Genomic DNA, 19,354 nt, shown 5'->3' with positions numbered 1-19,354 from the left:
ATATATATATATATATATATATATATATATATATATATATATATATATATATATATGTGTGTGTGTGTGTGTGTGTGTGTGTGTGTGTGTGTGTGTGTATGTATATATATATATATATATATATATATATATATATATATATATAATATAAAAAATGAAGAGACCACTGCAAAATTATCAGTTTCTCTGGTTTTACTATTTATAGGTATGTGTTTGGGTAAAATGAAAAGATTTGGTCTTCATTTGGGGGTGCTTCAGCAAGGCTGGAATCGGGCAGATTTGTCTCTGTGAAGAACGCATGAATCGTGAGGTCTGACAACACTGCATCTTTTTTGTTATTTTGACCAGTTGTCATTTTCTGCAAATAAATGCTCTAAATGACAATATTTTTATTTGTTATTTGGGAGAAATATTGTCAGTAGTTTATAGAATAAAACACAAATGTTCATTGTACCCAAACACATACCTATAAATAGTAAAACCAGAGAAACTGATAATTTTGCAGTGGTCTCTTAATTTTTTCCAGAATATATATATATATATATATATATATATATATATATATATATATATATATATATATAGTTTTAGTTAATTTTGTTACAACAACCAATAGTGGATATACCACACGTCAAGCACCCCCTCGCCCCATGACTGAGCGGTACTGCCGACGACGACACACTGTGACTATGATAACAACGTCAGGCGGAGTGCAGTGTGTCGTCATTTTGTTAACTAACATGGATTTGGTAAATAAGCTAGTGGAGGAGGGGTTTAGTGTACAGGGGTCTTTTATTGAAGTTTCACCTTTAATGAAACCCGTAACCAATGTAATACTGTCTGATGTCCCTCCCTTCTTAAAAAATTAGTTACTGGAAAAAGATGTATCAAGATATGGAAAAGTAATGTATCCCATTAAGACGATCCCTCTATGATGTAAAACTTCCAGTGTAAAACATGTTTTGTCTTTTAGAAGACAAGCGTTTATTTTACAATGTCGATATTTTAAAGTCGAGGGGACGAATTGCATTGTTTTTGCCAGCTCTGATACAATGAGGTGTTTTAAATGTGGAGCTGAGGGACATCAAAAGGAAACGGTGCCTTAGAAACAGGGATAAGGGAACTCCTGGCGGGGAGGAGGTTGGGGACGAATGGGGAGAGCGGGTGGACGAACAGCCCCTGGAGCCAGCAAAGCCCAAGTCAACAGAGCCATTAGAATGCGTGGTAGTGGTGCCTGAAGCCAAGTCAGCCGTGCATGAAGCCGAGTCGACACCGCAACATAAGAGACACAGCCACAGCCAAGCGCAAACAGCCTCAGGGCAAGTGACAGGACAAAGGGAAGAAGAGTTTGAAATAGTAGAAAAAAAGAAAGAAAAACAAACAGTCTGAAGAAGGAGAGCCAACGCTGGACCCTGGGTTAGTGTCTGTGGGCAGCGGAGAGAAGACTCAGTCCCCCGGCGTGAAAGTTGCGGAAGATGGAGGAGATCCCCAACCAATGTCAGAAGAGGAGCTGACGTCTTCCCTGGAGGCTGTGCCACCTTGCCCGGAGAAAAAAGCAGTACAGAACTGCCTTAGTCTGACTATGAGACAGGTAGTAAGACAGGGGGCTCTGAGGCTGAAGCTGTGGCTGTGGAGAGATATGAGGCCGCTGTAGAAGACGGGGCAGACAGTGAGGAAGATAAGGGCATGTGCGAGTCGGATGACGGGGGGCTCTCTGATTCCTCATTAATCTCGGACGTCCCTGACAGCCAACCTGTCAGGAAAAAAGTATATACATTGCAGTTTATTAACAATTTTCTTGACAGTACCAAAGGTAAGAGGGGAGTGGACATTAAAAGTTTTTTTCATGATTTAAAATTGTGCTTACGTTCTGCGCATGTAGTCTCCAGAAAATCCATGCTTGAGGAGCTAGATCAGCAGAAGAGATACTGTTTAAAAAAAGAAAATATTTTAACTGCTGGTAATACTTTAGCCGCCACGGAAAAGTCTATTTTTATTTATTTTAAAAGAGCACAGTTATTTGATTTTTTAAAGCAGAAAAGGGCTGGGTTGTGTTGTTGCAGGAGACGCACACTGAGCAGGAGAATGAGGTGGTCTGGCTGTCGGGGGCGGGGGGGGTTGGGGGTAGTAGCAGTGCTTTTTAAATCAGACCTGAGTGTCAGTGTAAAGCAAGTAGAAGAGATTGAGAAAGGGCAGCTTTTAAAAGTACAGACACAAATAGGTGATTTTAACTTTACTTTTATAAATATTTATGCACCAAATATAGGAAGAGAAAGAACTGTATTGCTCAACAAGTTAAATTAAACCCTTTTAAAATGTAGTAATAATGACGTGTTAGTGGTTGCGGGTGATTTTAATTGCACTATAGATTTTAAAAGGATAGGAATGCTGAGGAGTCACATCCTCAATCCTCCAGAGAGCTGATTGCAGTTTTACAGTCCAGGTATCTGGTTAACGCATGGAGATGTCTGCACCCTCATGCCTGACAGTACACCTGGTCCCAGTCTCGTAATAATTACACATCTAGAGCACGACTAGACCAGTTTTATTCATTCCGTTGTCAGCTCAATTTTTTTTGTACGGGCAAGTATCATTTCCAATCGGACCACCACTACCTGAATTTGCAGTTAGGGAGTTAGATAGAGACATTCTAAATTTAGAAAATAACAAAGATTTCTCTAATGAGCAAACTTTCCCAAAAATAAAATAAAAAAGAAATGTGATGGGCAGCTTGCTAGAAGAGAAGGTGAAGGGGGCGTTGGTGAGTTCTCTCTTCGTGGAGCTGACAGACATGGACGCACCCACTTCCTTCTTCTTTGGCATGCAGAAGAAGAGAGTGTATAGCCAGCAGCTGAGGTGTGAGCGGACGTCCTGTGGCATGGAACTACACAGCAGAGAGGAGATCAGTGAGGTGGCTGTGCAGTTCTACAAGCAGCTATTCACAAAAGAACAGTGTGATCCGGATGACACAGAGACCCTGCTCCAGGCTACCCAGCCTGAGTGAGGAGGAGCAGAGTGGACTGGATACAGATCTGACCTTCGAGAAACTGACCACTGCAATGACACAGCTTTCCAGTGGGAAGGTGCGTTTTGGGCAGTGATCGAGGAGGACTTTTTCCAGGTGCTGAAGGAGAGTCTGGAGAGAAAAGAACTGCCTCTCAGCTGCCACAGGGCAGTGATCACACTGCTGCCCAAGAAAGGAGACCTCTGCCTTTTAAAGAACCGGAGACCTGTTTTGCTGTTATGTGCCAATTTCCAAATGTCTTGAAATTAAAAAATGTGTACGTACTGTAATACACAAAGATCAAAGTTATTGTAAAACAGGAAGATCTATTTTTGATAATCTGTTTTTAATTAGAGATTTCTGAACTTTGAGTGAAACATGTCATTTTAATGGGGGATTTTTTAGTGTTTTAAAGATTAATAATGAGTTGAGCAAACCTTTCTCTGTGAGCAGGGAAATTAGACAGGGCTTCTGTCTGTCTGACATGCTGTATTCGTTGTCTATAGAGCCACTGTTGCATCTTCTGAGGGGCAGGTTGTCTGGGTGGTCGGTGCCTGCCTCACCCATCCCTGTATCCGTGAAAGTATCGGCCTACGCTGATGATGTGAACGTGTTTGTGTGCAGTAATGGGGATGTCCAGGCCCTGAAGGAGAGCTTGGCAGTGTTTCAGAGAGCATTGTCAGCATGGATAATCTGGGCAAAATGCAACACCTTCCTGCCAGGCAGTTGGCATGAGACCCCCAATCCTCCCCCCCTCCCCCCACAATGCCTCAGGCCCTCCAGTGGGACAGGTCTGGGATTAAGGTGTGTTCATTAATATTAAGGGGTGTTCTTTGGGACAGAGCTGTTCATGCAAAAGGAACTGGGAGGGCCTGGTGGATAAGGTGAGGGGGTTGCTGCACAGCTGGCAGTGGCTGCTGGCTCTGCTGTCATTCAAGGGGAGGGTCCTGGTCATCAATAATTTGGTGGCCTCCATGTTATGGCACAAGCTGGCGTGTCTGGACCCCCCACTGGGAAAGGTCTCCCCTCTTTTTATGTTAATGTTTTTAAAATGTGGCAGATAGTAAGAGTGGAGAGGTAGGAGGGGTCAGAGACAGGGTAGTCATTACTAGAGGAGCCCCTCTTCTTTAATCCCTTTTTTCCCATTAATTTTTTTTCAGTCGGGGGTGCTGTGTGCCAGTTTTGTCAAGGCCGATGCAACCCAGCTGCCTCACCTGATTGAGTCAGGCCATCCCTGTTGGATCTCAATGGCTCAGCTTGCCGGGTGGAAGGCTGGCGCTCGGAGAGGCTTTGCTGAGAGAACAATTAATGATCTGAAGCACTCTCTCTCCCTAAAACTCAAGGAGGCTTTGGGGGAGAGGCTAGCTGGGGGGGGTCAGATCAGGGAGGGGACCCATTTTTCCCTATAGTTTTTTTTTTTTATCCACAGGTTTAGGTGAGGAAGAGGGCTTTTATTTAGTTAAAATCTATTTTTAAGGAAGAACATGATGTTTTTTAGGATTTTATGCTGCTGTGCCGGGGAGGTTTCAGCTGATCCCCGGAGCCAGCAAGTATCTTAATTGTGTTGTGTTTTACCTTGTTATTGTTATTGAATGGATTTTAATTGCAATGATTTAATAAAGGATCTTAAAAGTCTCTTATATAATATTTGCTCCATAAGCAAGATAACATTTGGATGAACTTCAATATAAATAACTGAAATAAGAAGCGGAATTTGGATAATCTGAAAACCATTTATCAAAAAAAACCTTTCATTTTCAAATGGAAGTATGAGAGGGTATAAGTCATGTATGTGTCTCTTGATAACTTGATTAATTTAACATAAGTGTGGCTATTAACTGTATAAGAAAATATCCATTTTGCATCTTGAATAATTGATTTCTGATCTGACTTACAGAAAGCAGTATGTTTCTGTCTATTAGATTAGCTTGCAGTCCAGCTCTCTCTCTCTCTCTAATTCAAAAATACTTTATTGGCATGACAAAATAAAATTAGGTTTTGCCAAAGCACTTAAACAAGAAACATCAATAGAGACGCAATGCAAACAGATAAACCCCCTGTTCCTCCCTTCCTTTTGCCCTTCCCTCCCACCTCCCTCCCCTAAACACCTACCTTCATTACCACCCCCACCACTCCCATATTTACAGTATCAACCATGAACAATAATGTCTGGTTCTCATGCAGAGTGTCTAGGCTGTCTCTCTCTCTCAGGTTTTGGCAGGTGGCTACATATTGGGCAGCGAGCTCTGCTGTGTTGCTTTTATCCCAACAGGACTGATATTTTCTCCAATTGAATTCTGTGGCTTGATTGGCTGATTTGGGGAATAAAAGTTGTCCTTGCTTTGTTTGTATTGGGAGCAGTGTAACATGAAGTGCATCTCTGTCTAGACCTCTCCCAGATCTCTCTCTCTCTCTCTCAGAGCTGTGTGGGGATACTCTAGAACAGGGGTGCCCAAAGTTGGCCCTTCCACTCCTGGTCTTTGTTCCAGTCATGTTCTAAACTGTTTCATTAGCCCAATCAAACTTCCATCCAAACCCTGATGCAGTTAATTAGATAATTTCACCTGTTAAACCTGGAGTGGAATGGCCCTGCAGGAAAGTGACTGGACACCTCTGCTCTAGAATCTTGCAGTTTATAAATATTGTATTATACTGTTTATTGCCTTAAAACAGACTTCTTATTACTACCAAATTCAAGTTTTCTGAATGGAGTCCTGTCTAACCGCAACCTAGCTAGCTTTTCAAATAACTTAGCAGGACTGAGTTAATATTTGCCTCTTATGACACAGTGGCAAGAGCGCATCAGGATGTAGTAATGAAGAATGCAGCAAACAGAAGCCAAGGAATTCTATTGAATATGACTTCAGGGCACTGTAGTTATAAACAGGGCGAAGGGAAAAGTGAAATTCATTATATTTTGTTAATGCATTTATTTTTTCAGCTGACGAGTCAGTTTATTTATGTCACCTTAAAACCTGTACAACGACTTTGCATTTCTTTGCAGACCAAGATGATTCACATTTTGCAGTCGTCTATCAGTATTTTTTTTTTTTTTTAGAAAGCTGCTATTTTTGGTAACATGTATTTGTTTATACAGAACTGCTTCTTTGAATACGCTGGTTTTCATATTAGACTCGTAATACCACTGGTACAAACTAGATAAGCTATGAGACAAAGTAAATCACAGATGGTGCAGCAGCAGACTGGATAATGTAACACAATGAGTTCTTCTGAGAAAATTGTTGTATGCACTGGAATACACAGTGACATCAAGGGAAATGTTGCATACATGGTGGTATTAAATATATGAAATGTATGCTGCTTCCCCTTCTTCTTTCAATAGCACAGCTCTCTTTTTTGCTTTCAGGATTCATCTGGGCTGAAATTAAAGAAATGTGGGACGGGGGGTTCACCGAGTATGTCCATGACTGGTGGAACCTGATGGATTTCGCAATGAACTCCCTGTATCTCGCCACCATCTCATTAAAGATTGTTGCATATGTCAAGGTAAAAAATGTTATTTATGGTAAGGGTTCCAACTGAATAAAGATTAATCTAAGTCAGGTTAAATTCTTCAACTTTTGTGGAAAATGAATCAGGTATTATACAGTACTTCACTTTTAATACTAAGAAGTGCATAATACATTTTCTAGTAGAAAACATAAATCATGGGATCCCCAAGTAGCTCACCTGGGAAAAGCATGGCCATGGTGAGGTGTGCAGGATGAGTCATACAGTCAGGGGAGCACAGGGGTCCCCGAAGATCTCACTTGGGAAAAGCATGACCACGGTGAGGTGTGCAGGATGAGTCATAGAGTCAGGGGCGCGCAGGGGTCCCCAAAGATCTCACCTGGGAAAAGCATGGCCAAGGTGAGGTGTGCAGGATGAGTCACACAGTCAGGGGAGCGCAGGGGTCCCTGAAGATCTACCCTGGGAAAAGCATGGCCACGTTGAGGTGTGCAGGATGAGTCATACAGTCAGGGGAGCGCAGGGGTCCCTGAAGATCTCCCCTGGGAAAAGCATGGCCTTGTGGAGTGCAGGGTGAGTCACATAGTCAGGGGAGCGCAGGGGTCCCCAAAGATCTCACCTGGGAAAAGCATGGCCTTGTGGAGTGCAGGGTGAGTCACATAGTCAGGGGAGTGCAGATTTGTGTCCTGGTTGTGTGAAGTTGTCGGTCTTTGCTAGGTATTCTGGAGGGAGCGTCATATTGACTTTGGTGCTGCCATGGGTTAGGGAAGCAAAACCATCAGGGACTGTTTCTCCTCAGTGCACAACAGTGGACCCTACCGGACAGGCATCTAATGAGCTCAGGCAGACACCTGCAGGGCTGGTCTTTGTCCTCTAGAGGCCTAGAGCTCTTTGACATCTGCTCTTGAGTTTCTGAGTGTAAAATAGGAAACTGGCTTGGTTGTGGGATTGGAGGACGCCCACTGAACCTTCAGTTCTCCTGAGCTGCTTGGGAAGTTGCTGAGGTGAGGAAAAAATTATTGGACATTTTAAATTTGGAAGATAATTAGGGGTAAAATAATTGGGGACTAAATAATAATAATAATAATAAAAAAAATAGGATGATAAATCAGGTACTTAGAAAAAGTTATTTGCACACAGGTGTTTCTGTGGTGAAGTACAGAGCGTTTGGAAAACCACATGGCTAAATTACATAGAGCAGTGTTTTTCAACCTTTATTTAAAACTGTACCCCTTCTGCCTGGAGGTTTCAGCTCAAGTGCCCCATTGCAATTTTCTCTCTACTGAATAGTACCTTAGATGCAAAAAGAGGCAGTACAATCTGATCAATAAATTGATGTTTCCCTTTTTATTTAATATATAATTTATGTCACAACAATTTGGGACTGTTTTTCAAGTTACTGTTTACTTACTACCTCAGCGTAGTTGAGCCAACATAAAAAATATCCAAAAGGGACATGGTCTGTGGCTTTGCACTTTCTGTAAACTCTTTTGTGCTTTCTTCCTTCATTTTTGTTTTGGAGGTTGCGAGTGGGAGTGTAAAAAGATTAAAGATCTGACAGATAAGTCAGAGCTAGCCCATGAAGAGCCTTATATGTCAGCAATAAAATTTTAAAATCAATTCTAAACCTGATAGGCAGGCAGTGCAAGGCCTCCAAGACAGGAATGATGTGATCTCTTGAGCGGGACCGAGACAAAACTTTGGCTGCAGAATTTTGAACGATTTGAATTTTAGTGAGGATGCTATTAGACACCAGCGAGCAGGTTGTTTCAGTAATAGATCCTGGAGAAAACAAAAGCATGAACCAGTTTTTCATCGGCAGGTAGAGAAAGCATGGGATGCAGTCTACAATATTTCTAAGGTGAAAAAAGAAACCTTGACAGTATTCAGCACATGCGATTCAAAAGTTAACCCAGGGTCGAAAATTACACCCAGATTTTTCATCTTAGATCTGAACTCAAGCATGGTTCCATCAACAGACAGATTTATAGTACTGGTTTTACTCAGCTGGCAGGGAGTACCTAACAGCATTGCCTCAGTCTTGTCACAGTTAAGGTGTAAAAAATTTTGTGACATCCATCTTTTTGTATCAGAGATACAGGCAGTTAGGGCAGAGACAGCAACATTGATGTCAGGTTTAGAATAAGTATAGATTTGAGTATAGTCTGCGTAAAAATGATAATGTATGCCTTGAGACCTTAAAATGTGGCCGAGGGGAAACATATAAATACTAAGTAACAGGGGGCTGAGAATAGAGTCTTGCGAGACACCAGAAATTATTGGCCCAACCTCAGAACTAAACCCAACCATGGAGATTGTTGACGTCCTGTTAGATATGATCTAAACCAGTTAAGGGCAGTGCCAGAAACACCAAATGAACTCTCTAATCTATCAAATAGGATCTCGTGATTTACTGTGTCAAATGCCGCACTAAAATCCAAGAGGATTAAAATTGATAAAGCACCTGAGTCAGCAGCCATCAACAGATCATTAGTGACTTTCTCAGTGCTATGAAGATGCCGAAAGCCAGATTGAAAGGGTTCAAAAAGTTTGTTAGCAATGAGATGCCAGTTTTATTACCTAGTAACAGCTCATTCTAGAACAGTGGTCCTCAAAGTAATTTTGGCATGGGCGTAAATTGATCTCACTTGGCTGTTTGCAGGCACGCTAACTATTGCAAGGTTCTTACACACTGCCTTCTCGTGACATATATATATATATATATACTATATAGTTCTAATATATATATATTATATATATATATATATATATAATTATATAATATATATATATATATATATCTTTTATATAGAGTTTTAGTGGGGTTATTCTTGGCTCTCTCTAATAAGGCCAAGTCTCAGGTAGTAATTATGCATGCTGCACTTATTAGTTAAATTAATTACATATAATAAACAATGCAAATATTTTTTAAATAGCATGTTTACACAGATAACCGTGAATAAAGTAAAATAAAAAAAAGTGTAGCTAGCATCTCGCTTTATTTCATTTTGACAAATTTGTCAACACTACTCTGTTTTAAAGATTGCTGATCTCCAGCACAATTAATCAGATAGTGGATTTGTAACTAAATATACTGAGGTGTTTCCCTTATGTGGTGAAATTAAAAAATATACAGAGATAGAAAATTAAATTCTAAATACTGAAATGTATTATTTTTCTCAATAACAGTCAGCGAAATTCAATGCTTACCAGGCATATTAACACCCTGCCTCTGCTCACGAATGATTGGACAACTGTCAGATCTTTCACTTTCCCATTAGCTACTCACTTGCCTTCAATTTTCATGCAGAATACAGTGAACGGCTTCTGCTTGCTTATGATTTGACAGCTGCATAAAACTTGGCAGATATTTGACTCTCCTATTGGTTAAACTTACCGTCAGTACCTGCACCTGAAACAGACACAGTTTATATCCCACGCAGCTAACTTATGATTGGGCTACCACAGAGACAATGCAGGTGTTCAATTGGTTGATCATATCGCAAAAGCCATTCAGAAAAAAATGTCACTTATGTAGAAGTACAGCATAAGCAAGCAGCACTATTAACAGACTGATGTGGCACTTTTGTTGGAAAAAATGATTAAAGCTTTCATTATTTTCCCACGCTACGACCCGCCAGAAATGTGTTCACAAACCATAATTTAAGAACAGCTGCCGCGAGCACGATGGCCTGGCTTCGCGGGCATGAATTTGCCCGTGGGGAAATGGGGCAAAATTATTAAGATTATCCAAGTACATATGAGGTTTTTTAGGAACAGGCGTTACTGCAGCAGTTTTAAAAGCAACCGGAACCACACCAGAACTCGGGGACTCATTTATAATAATTAACACCAAGGTGCAGAGTAGCTCAAAACAGGACTGAAAAAGAAGAGAGGGGATAGGATCCAATAGACAACAGGTGGCTCTCATATGAAGATCAAAATATAAAGGACCCCACCAAGCCAGACAGACCGAGAGCCTGTGCAGGAGGAGTCTGAGAAGAGGTACTAATGTTTAAGCGAATAGTGTCAATCTTAGACTCGAAGAAACTATGCATAGCTGATGTGAAGCCAGTAATGGGGAGGGATAGTTAGGCTTTAACAGTCTCTCAATATTAGAGAACAAGTGTCTAGGATTATCTTGATTGATTATTAGAAATAATATTTGAAAAGTAGTGATAAAAGTAAGTGATAATTAAATCCAGTATGTGACCTTTGTTGTGAGTTGCAGCATGGACTGTCTGCTTAAGGCCAAAACAGTCCAAGAGGGTTAGAAAACCCCATGCTAGTAACAGTGATCAGAGTCAATGTGAATATTAAAATCACCTAGAATTACAATCTTGTCAAACTTAAAGCACAACAAAGATAACAGATCAGAAAATTCACCTAGAAAGGCAGCATTGTGTTTAGGAGGTCTGTAGACAGTAATAACAACCAAGGGCTGGGGAGCAGAGACTTTTAGAACCAGGCACTCGAATGAAGTGTAGTTGGGAGTAAGAGTAGGGCTCAGGCCACCACCACGGCCCACAAAGCAGCATTTTTCAAACAGCCCAAAGCCAGGGGGTATAATCTGATTGTGCCAGGTTTCAGTCAGGCACAAATAGTCAAGAGCCTTGTTATTAATAAAGTAATTTAGAAGTAGTGCTTTGTTATTTAGAGAGCGCATGTTAAACAAAGCAAATCTAACTGGACACACAGAAGCACAGTTGTTGAGAGACGAATGTTCGAGAATTGACAGTTTTTAACGTTAATTTCAGTCCGAGAGGAAACAGTTCGCCTCTGAAACAGGGGCCGACAGACAAAGTTCAAAGAAGTCGTGATAAGACTGCGTGCAAGGCTGTGATGTATATATCTGGGTCTACAAAGTTTTGTTTATAATGCAATAGTAGAAAAAGAGAGTACCTTAAAACCATAGTGGAGATGACCAGTTCGAGAGGGCCAGAGATAGGAGATCCACAGTTGAAAAACAATGAGAAACCAAGCCAGCCACTGCAAAACCAGGAACTCCTCTCAGAAAGGCACCAGCGACGAGGGATAGCAAAGGCAGGTCCACACATACAGAGCAGCAGAACTAACAACACAGCCCGAAGTGACATCAACAAACCATAAGAAAACACACAGCCAGCACCCAGCACAAGCAGGAAAGAGCAGCTCTCTAGAGACCGATCAGCAGAGATAACGCTGATTACTACTGTATTTAATTGTGAGTTGAAAACTGCAAAGTTCATGAGCAGCACAGAGCTCTCCATAGGCAGAATCACAAGACACCTGCTTCACCCACCCTAATATCAATTCAAGATCATTATCAAGATCTTTAACTTTAATTTTTAGTTTTGCATTTCTGAGCATCCTGCGTACCCCTGGCTGAAAACCCCTGACTTGAGCAGGATGTTAAGCACACACCAGTTGCTGCTTTCACATTGTGTGAAGTCAAGTTTATGTGTACACACCTCACGAGCCACAGATGTTTCAGGGGATTTTTATCAGCAGATGAATCTGCATCCTGTTATTTATTCAATTGATCAATCACCTGTATTTAACCAGACCAGTTCTGATTTACAATGCTGCCCTGGCCAAGAAGGCTCAAACTACTGCAAAAACGACAGGTAGCATCCAATGCTGTTAGAACAGCTACACAATACATACATAAAGTATAACAATAACATCACAAACAAAACAGTAACATAAAGTAAAAATGATAATAAAATGCAGCTGACTCAGTGCAGTGTTAGCAATTACAAGTATCAGTCAATAGCAAAACATCTGAAATTAATCCATTTACAGTCGTAACAAATACATTGATTCATTTCAGATGCTTTTGTAAAGCATTCTAACTATCTGCTGCTGAAAATTTGTCGACCCTACAACATGTTGGGGGGTAGTGGGTGTCTATGCATGAGTATATATGCATGTCCATTTGTGTGTCACTTCAAGCAAAGCTCAGAGGCATAGATATACTGCGAGCTGCTCCAAGAGCTCTGGCTCAAAGAGAGACACTGCTCACCGTGTTTGTCAGCCGAGCCCTACAGTGTGTTTAAGCCATTGGTTTGACATGACTGCCCTCTCAGACCCACACAATGCAAGCCACTAAATCAAACAAGGAGGGCAACGGATAAAGGCAGCCGTGCATTCCTGAAAAAACAATTGTCTCACTGCAATGAGCCGGGAGTGTAAACACAATGCTACTTCTCAAACATAGCACTCATGCATTCTGTTTCCTTTCTCTGCACCTGAGGCAGTTTACTGATACTTTAGAAAATAAAGCAAAGTGGATATTGCTATGCCCAGCCAGCCTTGCAGGTGCCTGTTAGGCACCTCCAGTGTGTTCAGAATTGGAAATCCTAACAAGAGTTGGAAATTAAAGGAGAAATAATCATGGCTGACAATCTCTTGTTGCTTGCTTTTTTTAAAAAAATTTTTTAATTTGTTTTACTTTACAATTTAGATTTTTTAATACAACACAATAGATTTAAAGTTACTGCTTTGTGCTGCCTAAACACATCCTGTGCCGTTGGTCAATGGTCTTGCTAGCTGCAATCAGACCATATGATCATCAGCGCAAATCTGTTTATATGAAATGTAAATGAAAATATACAGAGCAATAAAATCTTTGTTCACAGTGTAGAAATGAAAAGAGCATTGAGCATATTTTCCCCCCACATACTGTATATACATGTAAACCGATCAGTGAAAAACTAGAAGGGCTTTCATGGCTGTATCTATGGTTAAACATCTAAGCCTGTGGAGTAAATTGTTTAAGCCTATTACCTTATCACAAAACTTACTTGGCATTTATGTTTTATTTATTACTATATTTTAAGGTGGTCTTCTTTTTCCCCCCAAACGGTGAATGTATAAGTAAATGACAGCACTGGTATAGAAAAAGTCCTTCACTAAATGATACGCAGTCTTATCGGCAACACTGACAATGGCACTGGCTGAAACATTTGTACATCTGATTTGTTTTCACAGTGCAACAAAGCAGTGCAAGACACATGTCGACAGTAAAATGCTGTTTAGTTTTGAAAGTTTACACAGCCTTTTTAAAAGCTATGCATTTTCAATTGACAATCAGTCATTTATAGGGAGTTTATTTATATTTGTTTAAATTGTGACAAATCAATGGGAAATGCTGTTTAGTTTTTTGTTTGTTTTTTTTACTCCTTTATACCATTCATAAAAGCTGTTCTTGTAAAGCTCTTAAATAATAGAATGGTCTGCCTTCTGTCAGGGAAGCTCGGACTCTTACTGTTTTTAAGTCAAGATTGAAAACTTACCTCAGCTTTTTTATCTTAGGTTTCCTATTTTACAATCAAAACTACATTGTCTTTCTGTTCTATTTTAAAATTCCAATTTCATGACAGTCATATTTGTTCAATTTCTACAAACTAGCTTTTTTACAATTAAAACCACATTTGAGATTTTATATATATATATATATATATATATATATATATATATATATATATATATATATATATATATTTATCAAATTCTGTATCAGATTGTTTTTAATTTAATGGTTAATTGTTCTTTTTGTGTGTGTGCGTGAAGCTCTTTGGGTTCCTTGAGATGAAAGGCACTGTAGAAAAGTGAATTGTTGCTGTTGTGGTTTTTTTGTTTCAAATTTCTTAAACGTTCATTATAAATGCATCTCGCTGCTTCTTTCCCCAGTACAACGGCTCTCGTCCACGGGAGGAGTGGGAGATGTGGCACCCCACCCTGATCGCAGAGGCCCTGTTTGCCATTGCCAATATCTTCAGTTCCCTGCGGCTCATCTCCCTGTTCACTGCCAACTCCCACCTGGGGCCTCTACAGATCTCGCTGGGCCGCATGCTGCTGGACATCCTCAAGTTCCTCTTCATCTACTGCCTGGTGCTGCTCGCATTCGCCAATGGCCTCAACCAGCTGTACTTCTACTATGAGACCAGCGCTGCAGAGGAGCCCCATAACTGCAAGGGCATCCGCTGTGAGAAACAGAACAACGCCTTCTCAACGTAGGTACTGCAGGAAAACAATAGCACACATAATATCCACTGTGAGAAACAGAACAACACCTTCTCAATGTATACTTCAGGAAACCAATAGCACACATAATATCCACTGTGAGAAACAGAACAACATCTTCTCAACGTAGGTACTGCAGGAAACCAATAGCACACATAATATCCACTGTGAGAAACAGAACAACACCTTCTCAATGTATACTTCAGGAAGCCAATAGCACACATAATATCCACTGTGAGAAACAGAACAATGTCTTCTCAATGTATACTGCAGGAAACCAATAGCACACATAATGACCTGCTTATGTGCTTGATGCACAATCAATGGGCTCCAACTTGACAAAGTTTTGAGGTCAATCAAATGCTATGTACTGGACGAGCTTAGATGAGGCAAGTGGCCTTCTCTCGTTTCTATATGTACCTATGTTCAGTTTTCCCTTTGGAATCAACAAAGTCACATTACTTTACCAGGATATGACAAGTGGAATCTCTGACATTCACTTTGCAATTCCCAATCCTGTTATGCTGTGATTAAAACGATACAGTACAGTCTGGATAAACAAACGTCATAAAGACCCGGATGACTGACTGGGTTGAAATCAAACTGAAACGCAAGTGGTACTTAACTGAACCAGGACCTTAAAACAGCGAGATATCAAAGTATAGATCACAGCAATAACAAAAGGACACTATAATTGCATAGTCCTCTCTACTTACTGTCAAAACACTTTAGCACAATACTGGAAAGGTGAAAACACAACACATAATAACATAGGGTGGAATTTACTGAAGGATAACATTAACCCTGAATAGATATTCTATAATTATAAAAAATCATATAAACATATTCAGAATCAAGCTATAAGACATATAAACAAACAAGACAATATGTGCAATACTAAAGTAAAAAAAAACAACATATTCTTTGTCTAAAATCTTTATTTTTGTGATTGTCATGCGTGAAAGAGACATCATTTGTCCCAGTTTAAGCAGATTTGCCCAAACTACACACGATTAAATCACTTATAACAATTAGACACCCCACACACAACATATTAACACAACACCCCACACACAACATATTAACACAACACCCCACACACAACATATTAACTTATACTGTATGTAACACTTTTAATATCAAATTGTAAATATTTCTAAATGCAAGAAATAAACACCCACACTTTTGTCATATAATAACTATAGCTTCAGGGTGCATATATTGTGGTGAAACAGCCTCCTTCACCAGTCTAATACAATGGTTTGCGAAAGTATTCACCCCCCTTGGCATTTTCCCTATTTTGTTGCCTTACAACCTGGAATTAAAATGGATTTTTATTTGGATTTCATGTAATGGACATACACAAAATAGTCCAAGTTGGTTTAGTAAAATGAAAAAAATAACTTGTTTAAAAAAATTATAAGAAAATAAATAACGGAAAAGTGGTGCGTGCATATGTATTCACCCCCTTTGCTATTAAGCCTCTAAATAAGATCTGGTGCAACCAGTTACCTTCAGAAGTCACATAATTAGTTAAATAAAGTCCACCTGTGTGCAATCTAAGTGTCACATGATCTGTCACATGATCTCAGTATACATTGGCTTGCGAAAGTATTGACCCCCCTTGGTATTTTTCCTATTTTGTTGCCTTATAATTGGGAATTAAAATGGATTTTTTGGGGGTTTGTATCATTTGATTTACATAACATGCCTACCACTTTGAAGATGCAAAATATTTTTTATTGTGAAACAATTAAGAAATAAGACAAAAAAACAGAAAACTTGAGCGTGCATAAGTATTCACCCCCCCAAAGTCAATACTTGTAGAGCCACCTTTTGCAGCAATTACAGATGCAAGTCTCTTGGGGTATGTATCTATAAGCTTGGCACATCTAGCCACTGGGATTTTTGCCCATTCTTCAAGGCAAAACTGCTCCAGCTCCTTCAAGTTGGATGGGTTCCGCTGGTGTACAGCCATCTTTAAGTCATATCACAGATTCTCAATTGGATTGAGGTCTGGGCTTTGACTAGGCCATTCCAAGACATTTAAATGTTTCCCCTTAAACCACTCGAGTGTTGCTTTAGCAGTATGCTTAGGGTCATTGTCCTGCTGGACGGTGAACCTCCGTCCCAGTCTCAAATCTCTGGAAGACTGAAACAGGTTTCCCTCAAGAATTTCCCTGTAGTTAGCGCCATCCATCATTCCTTCAATTCTGACCAGTTTCCCAGTCCCTGCTGATGAAAAACATCCCCACAGCATGATGCTGCCACCACCATGCTTCACTGTGGGGATGGTGTTCTCGGGGTGATGAGAGGTGTTGGGTTTGTGCCAGACATAGCATTTTCCTTGATGGCCAACAAGCTCAATTTTAGTCTCATCTGACCAGAGTACCTTCTTCCATATGTTTGGGGAGTCTCTCACATGCCTTTTGGCGAACATCAAACGTGTTTGCTTATTTTTTTCTTTAAGCAATGGCTTTTTTCTGGTCACTCTTCCGTAAAGCCCAGCTCTGTGGAGTGTACGGCTTAAAGTGGTCCTATGGACAGATACTCCAATCTCCGCTGTGGAGCTTTGCAGCTCCTTCAGGGTTATCTTTGGTCTCTTTGTTGCCTCTCTGATTAATGCTCTCACCTGGTCCGTGAGTATTGGTGGGCGGCCCTCTCTTGCCAGGTTTGTTGTGGTGCCATATTCTTTCCATTTTTTAATAATGGCTTTAATGGTGCTCCGTGGGATGTTCAAAGTTTCAGATATTTTTTTATAGCCCAACCCTGATCTGTACTTCTCCATAACTTTGTCCCTGACCTGTTTGGAGAGATTCTTGGTCTTCATGGTGCCTCTTGCTTGGTGGTGCCCCTTGCTTAGTGGTGTTGCAGACTCTGGGGCCTTTCAGAACAGGTGTATATATACTGAGATCATGTGACAGATGATGTGACATTTAGATTGCACACAGGTGGACTTTATTTAACTAATTATGTGACTTCTGAAGGTAATTGGTTGCACCAGATCTTATTTAGAGGCTTAATAGCAAAGGGGGTGAATACGTATGCACGCACCACTTTTCAGTTATTTATTTTTTAGAATTTTTTTAAACAAGTTACTTTTTTCATTTTACTTCACCAATTTGGACTATTTTGTGTATGTCCATTACATGAAATCTAAATTAAAATCCATTTTAATTGCAGGTTGTAAGGCAACAAAATAGGAAAAATGCCAAGGGGGGTCAATACTTTCTCAAGCCACTGTATTCTTGGTTCTGTATCAAAGTTTTTCACTCATTGATTGTTTAAGTAACTTATGAAACTGGTGACCCCGTAGACATCTCATCAGTAGCTCACACTGTTTACAGCAGGTGATTGACAGGGAAAGTCATAACGTCTACTTTGACATCATAATTAGGATTAGGATTTTGTCATGTCGGGACAGTGAGTTATGACTTTGTACAGTATAGGTACAATCATAATCTAACCATTTGCCCATCAAATATTACAGCAGTATAGGTTATGCATATCTTACAGCACAAGGGAACAATGCCACTATTGATTGTATGCTAATGCCGATACCCTAGGGTTATTTTGTCAGTCAGGTTTGTGTTACAGTCACGGTTTGATGGATTGTTCGAGGCACTTCAATAAATCCTGCCCCGTCCCGTCTGTATATAAACCATGTGCCGCCTATCAGAGGCTGTATCATAATGAAAAGTCAAAAGCATGTCTTCTCTTTTTAGTGCTATTTGTCTGTGACATTTCAATATACATATTTTCCCTCAGGATTGGCTTTATAAATATTTAAAAACAGCTTCAAAAAGGCCCCCCGAAGAAACTCAACAATTTGTCCCAATGTTTTATTGCACTGCTGCAAGTACCTGTTCTGTGCAATGTGTCTGACATTAGTTATATAAAATGTTATGCAGAGAATGCCGCTTACCATAAATCCATTAATCGAATGCTGGGGATGCACGTGCATTGGGGAATATATCTTTATGTCTACGTATATCATACAACAGGTTTTTCAATTGTGATAACATTTATTAGCATTTTCTATTGAGATTATCAGAATGTGGGGTTATGTGGAACAAACTGTCCATCCATACTGTATGTCAGACTGTATAGTACCTGGTGTATGATGGTGATCCTAATGGCTCTAGTTTTGTACAGCCCTGGAGGTGGAGTTCAGTTAATAACATGTATTAACCTTTGCAATCCCACAGAAAAATGAACTGAGACTGTAGCCAGTAAAGTTGAATTTTGAATTCAGAAAATTGAATATGAGGTTTCTCATGAGGGCTGTTTGTCTTTCAGGCTATTTGAGACCCTGCAGTCCCTGTTCTGGTCTGTGTTTGGTTTGCTGAATCTCTACGTCACCAATGTGAAAGCCCGACACGAGTTTACGGAATTTGTTGGCGCCACCATGTTTGGCACGTACAACGTGATCTCTCTTGTGGTGCTGCTCAACATGCTGATAGCCATGATGAACAACTCCTACCAGCTTATTGCAGTGAGTACAGCATTGCATTTACACTCCCAGCTCACTGCAGTGAGTACAGCATTGCATTTACACTCCCAGCTCACTGCAGTGAGTACAGCATTGCATTTACACTCCCAGCTCACTGCAGTGAGTACAGCATTGCATTTACACTCCCAGCTCACGGCAGTGAGTACAGCATTGCATTTACACTTCCAGCTCACTGCAGTGAGTACAGCATTGCATTTACACTCCCAGCTCACTGCAGCGAGTACAGCATTGCATTTACACTTGCAGTTCACTGCACTGAGTACAGTATTGCATTTACACTTCCAGTTCACTGCACTGAGTACAGCACTGCATTTACACTTCAAGCTCACTGCAGTGAGTACAGCATTGCATTTACACTTCCA

At 40.3% G+C, this 19,354-nt stretch overlaps 1 protein-coding gene across 1 annotated transcript in view; it reads left to right on the top strand.

Moving 5' to 3' along the window:
* Window positions 1-19,354, top strand: part of LOC121318656 (short transient receptor potential channel 5-like) — a 117,442-nt gene that overhangs the window by 71,469 nt on the left and 26,619 nt on the right. The window contains exons 5-7 of the mRNA XM_041255562.1: window positions 6,372-6,511; window positions 14,147-14,469; window positions 18,779-18,974. Of these exons, the coding sequence (XP_041111496.1) occupies window positions 6,372-6,511; window positions 14,147-14,469; window positions 18,779-18,974 (659 nt within the window). The remainder of the gene's footprint in view (window positions 1-6,371; window positions 6,512-14,146; window positions 14,470-18,778; window positions 18,975-19,354) is intronic.

This window comes from Polyodon spathula, chromosome 7 (assembly GCF_017654505.1).
Source record: "Polyodon spathula isolate WHYD16114869_AA chromosome 7, ASM1765450v1, whole genome shotgun sequence".
In the NCBI taxonomy this organism is placed as follows: Eukaryota; Metazoa; Chordata; class Actinopteri; order Acipenseriformes; family Polyodontidae; genus Polyodon; species Polyodon spathula.
This window is presented reverse-complemented; position numbering and strand designations above follow the sequence as displayed.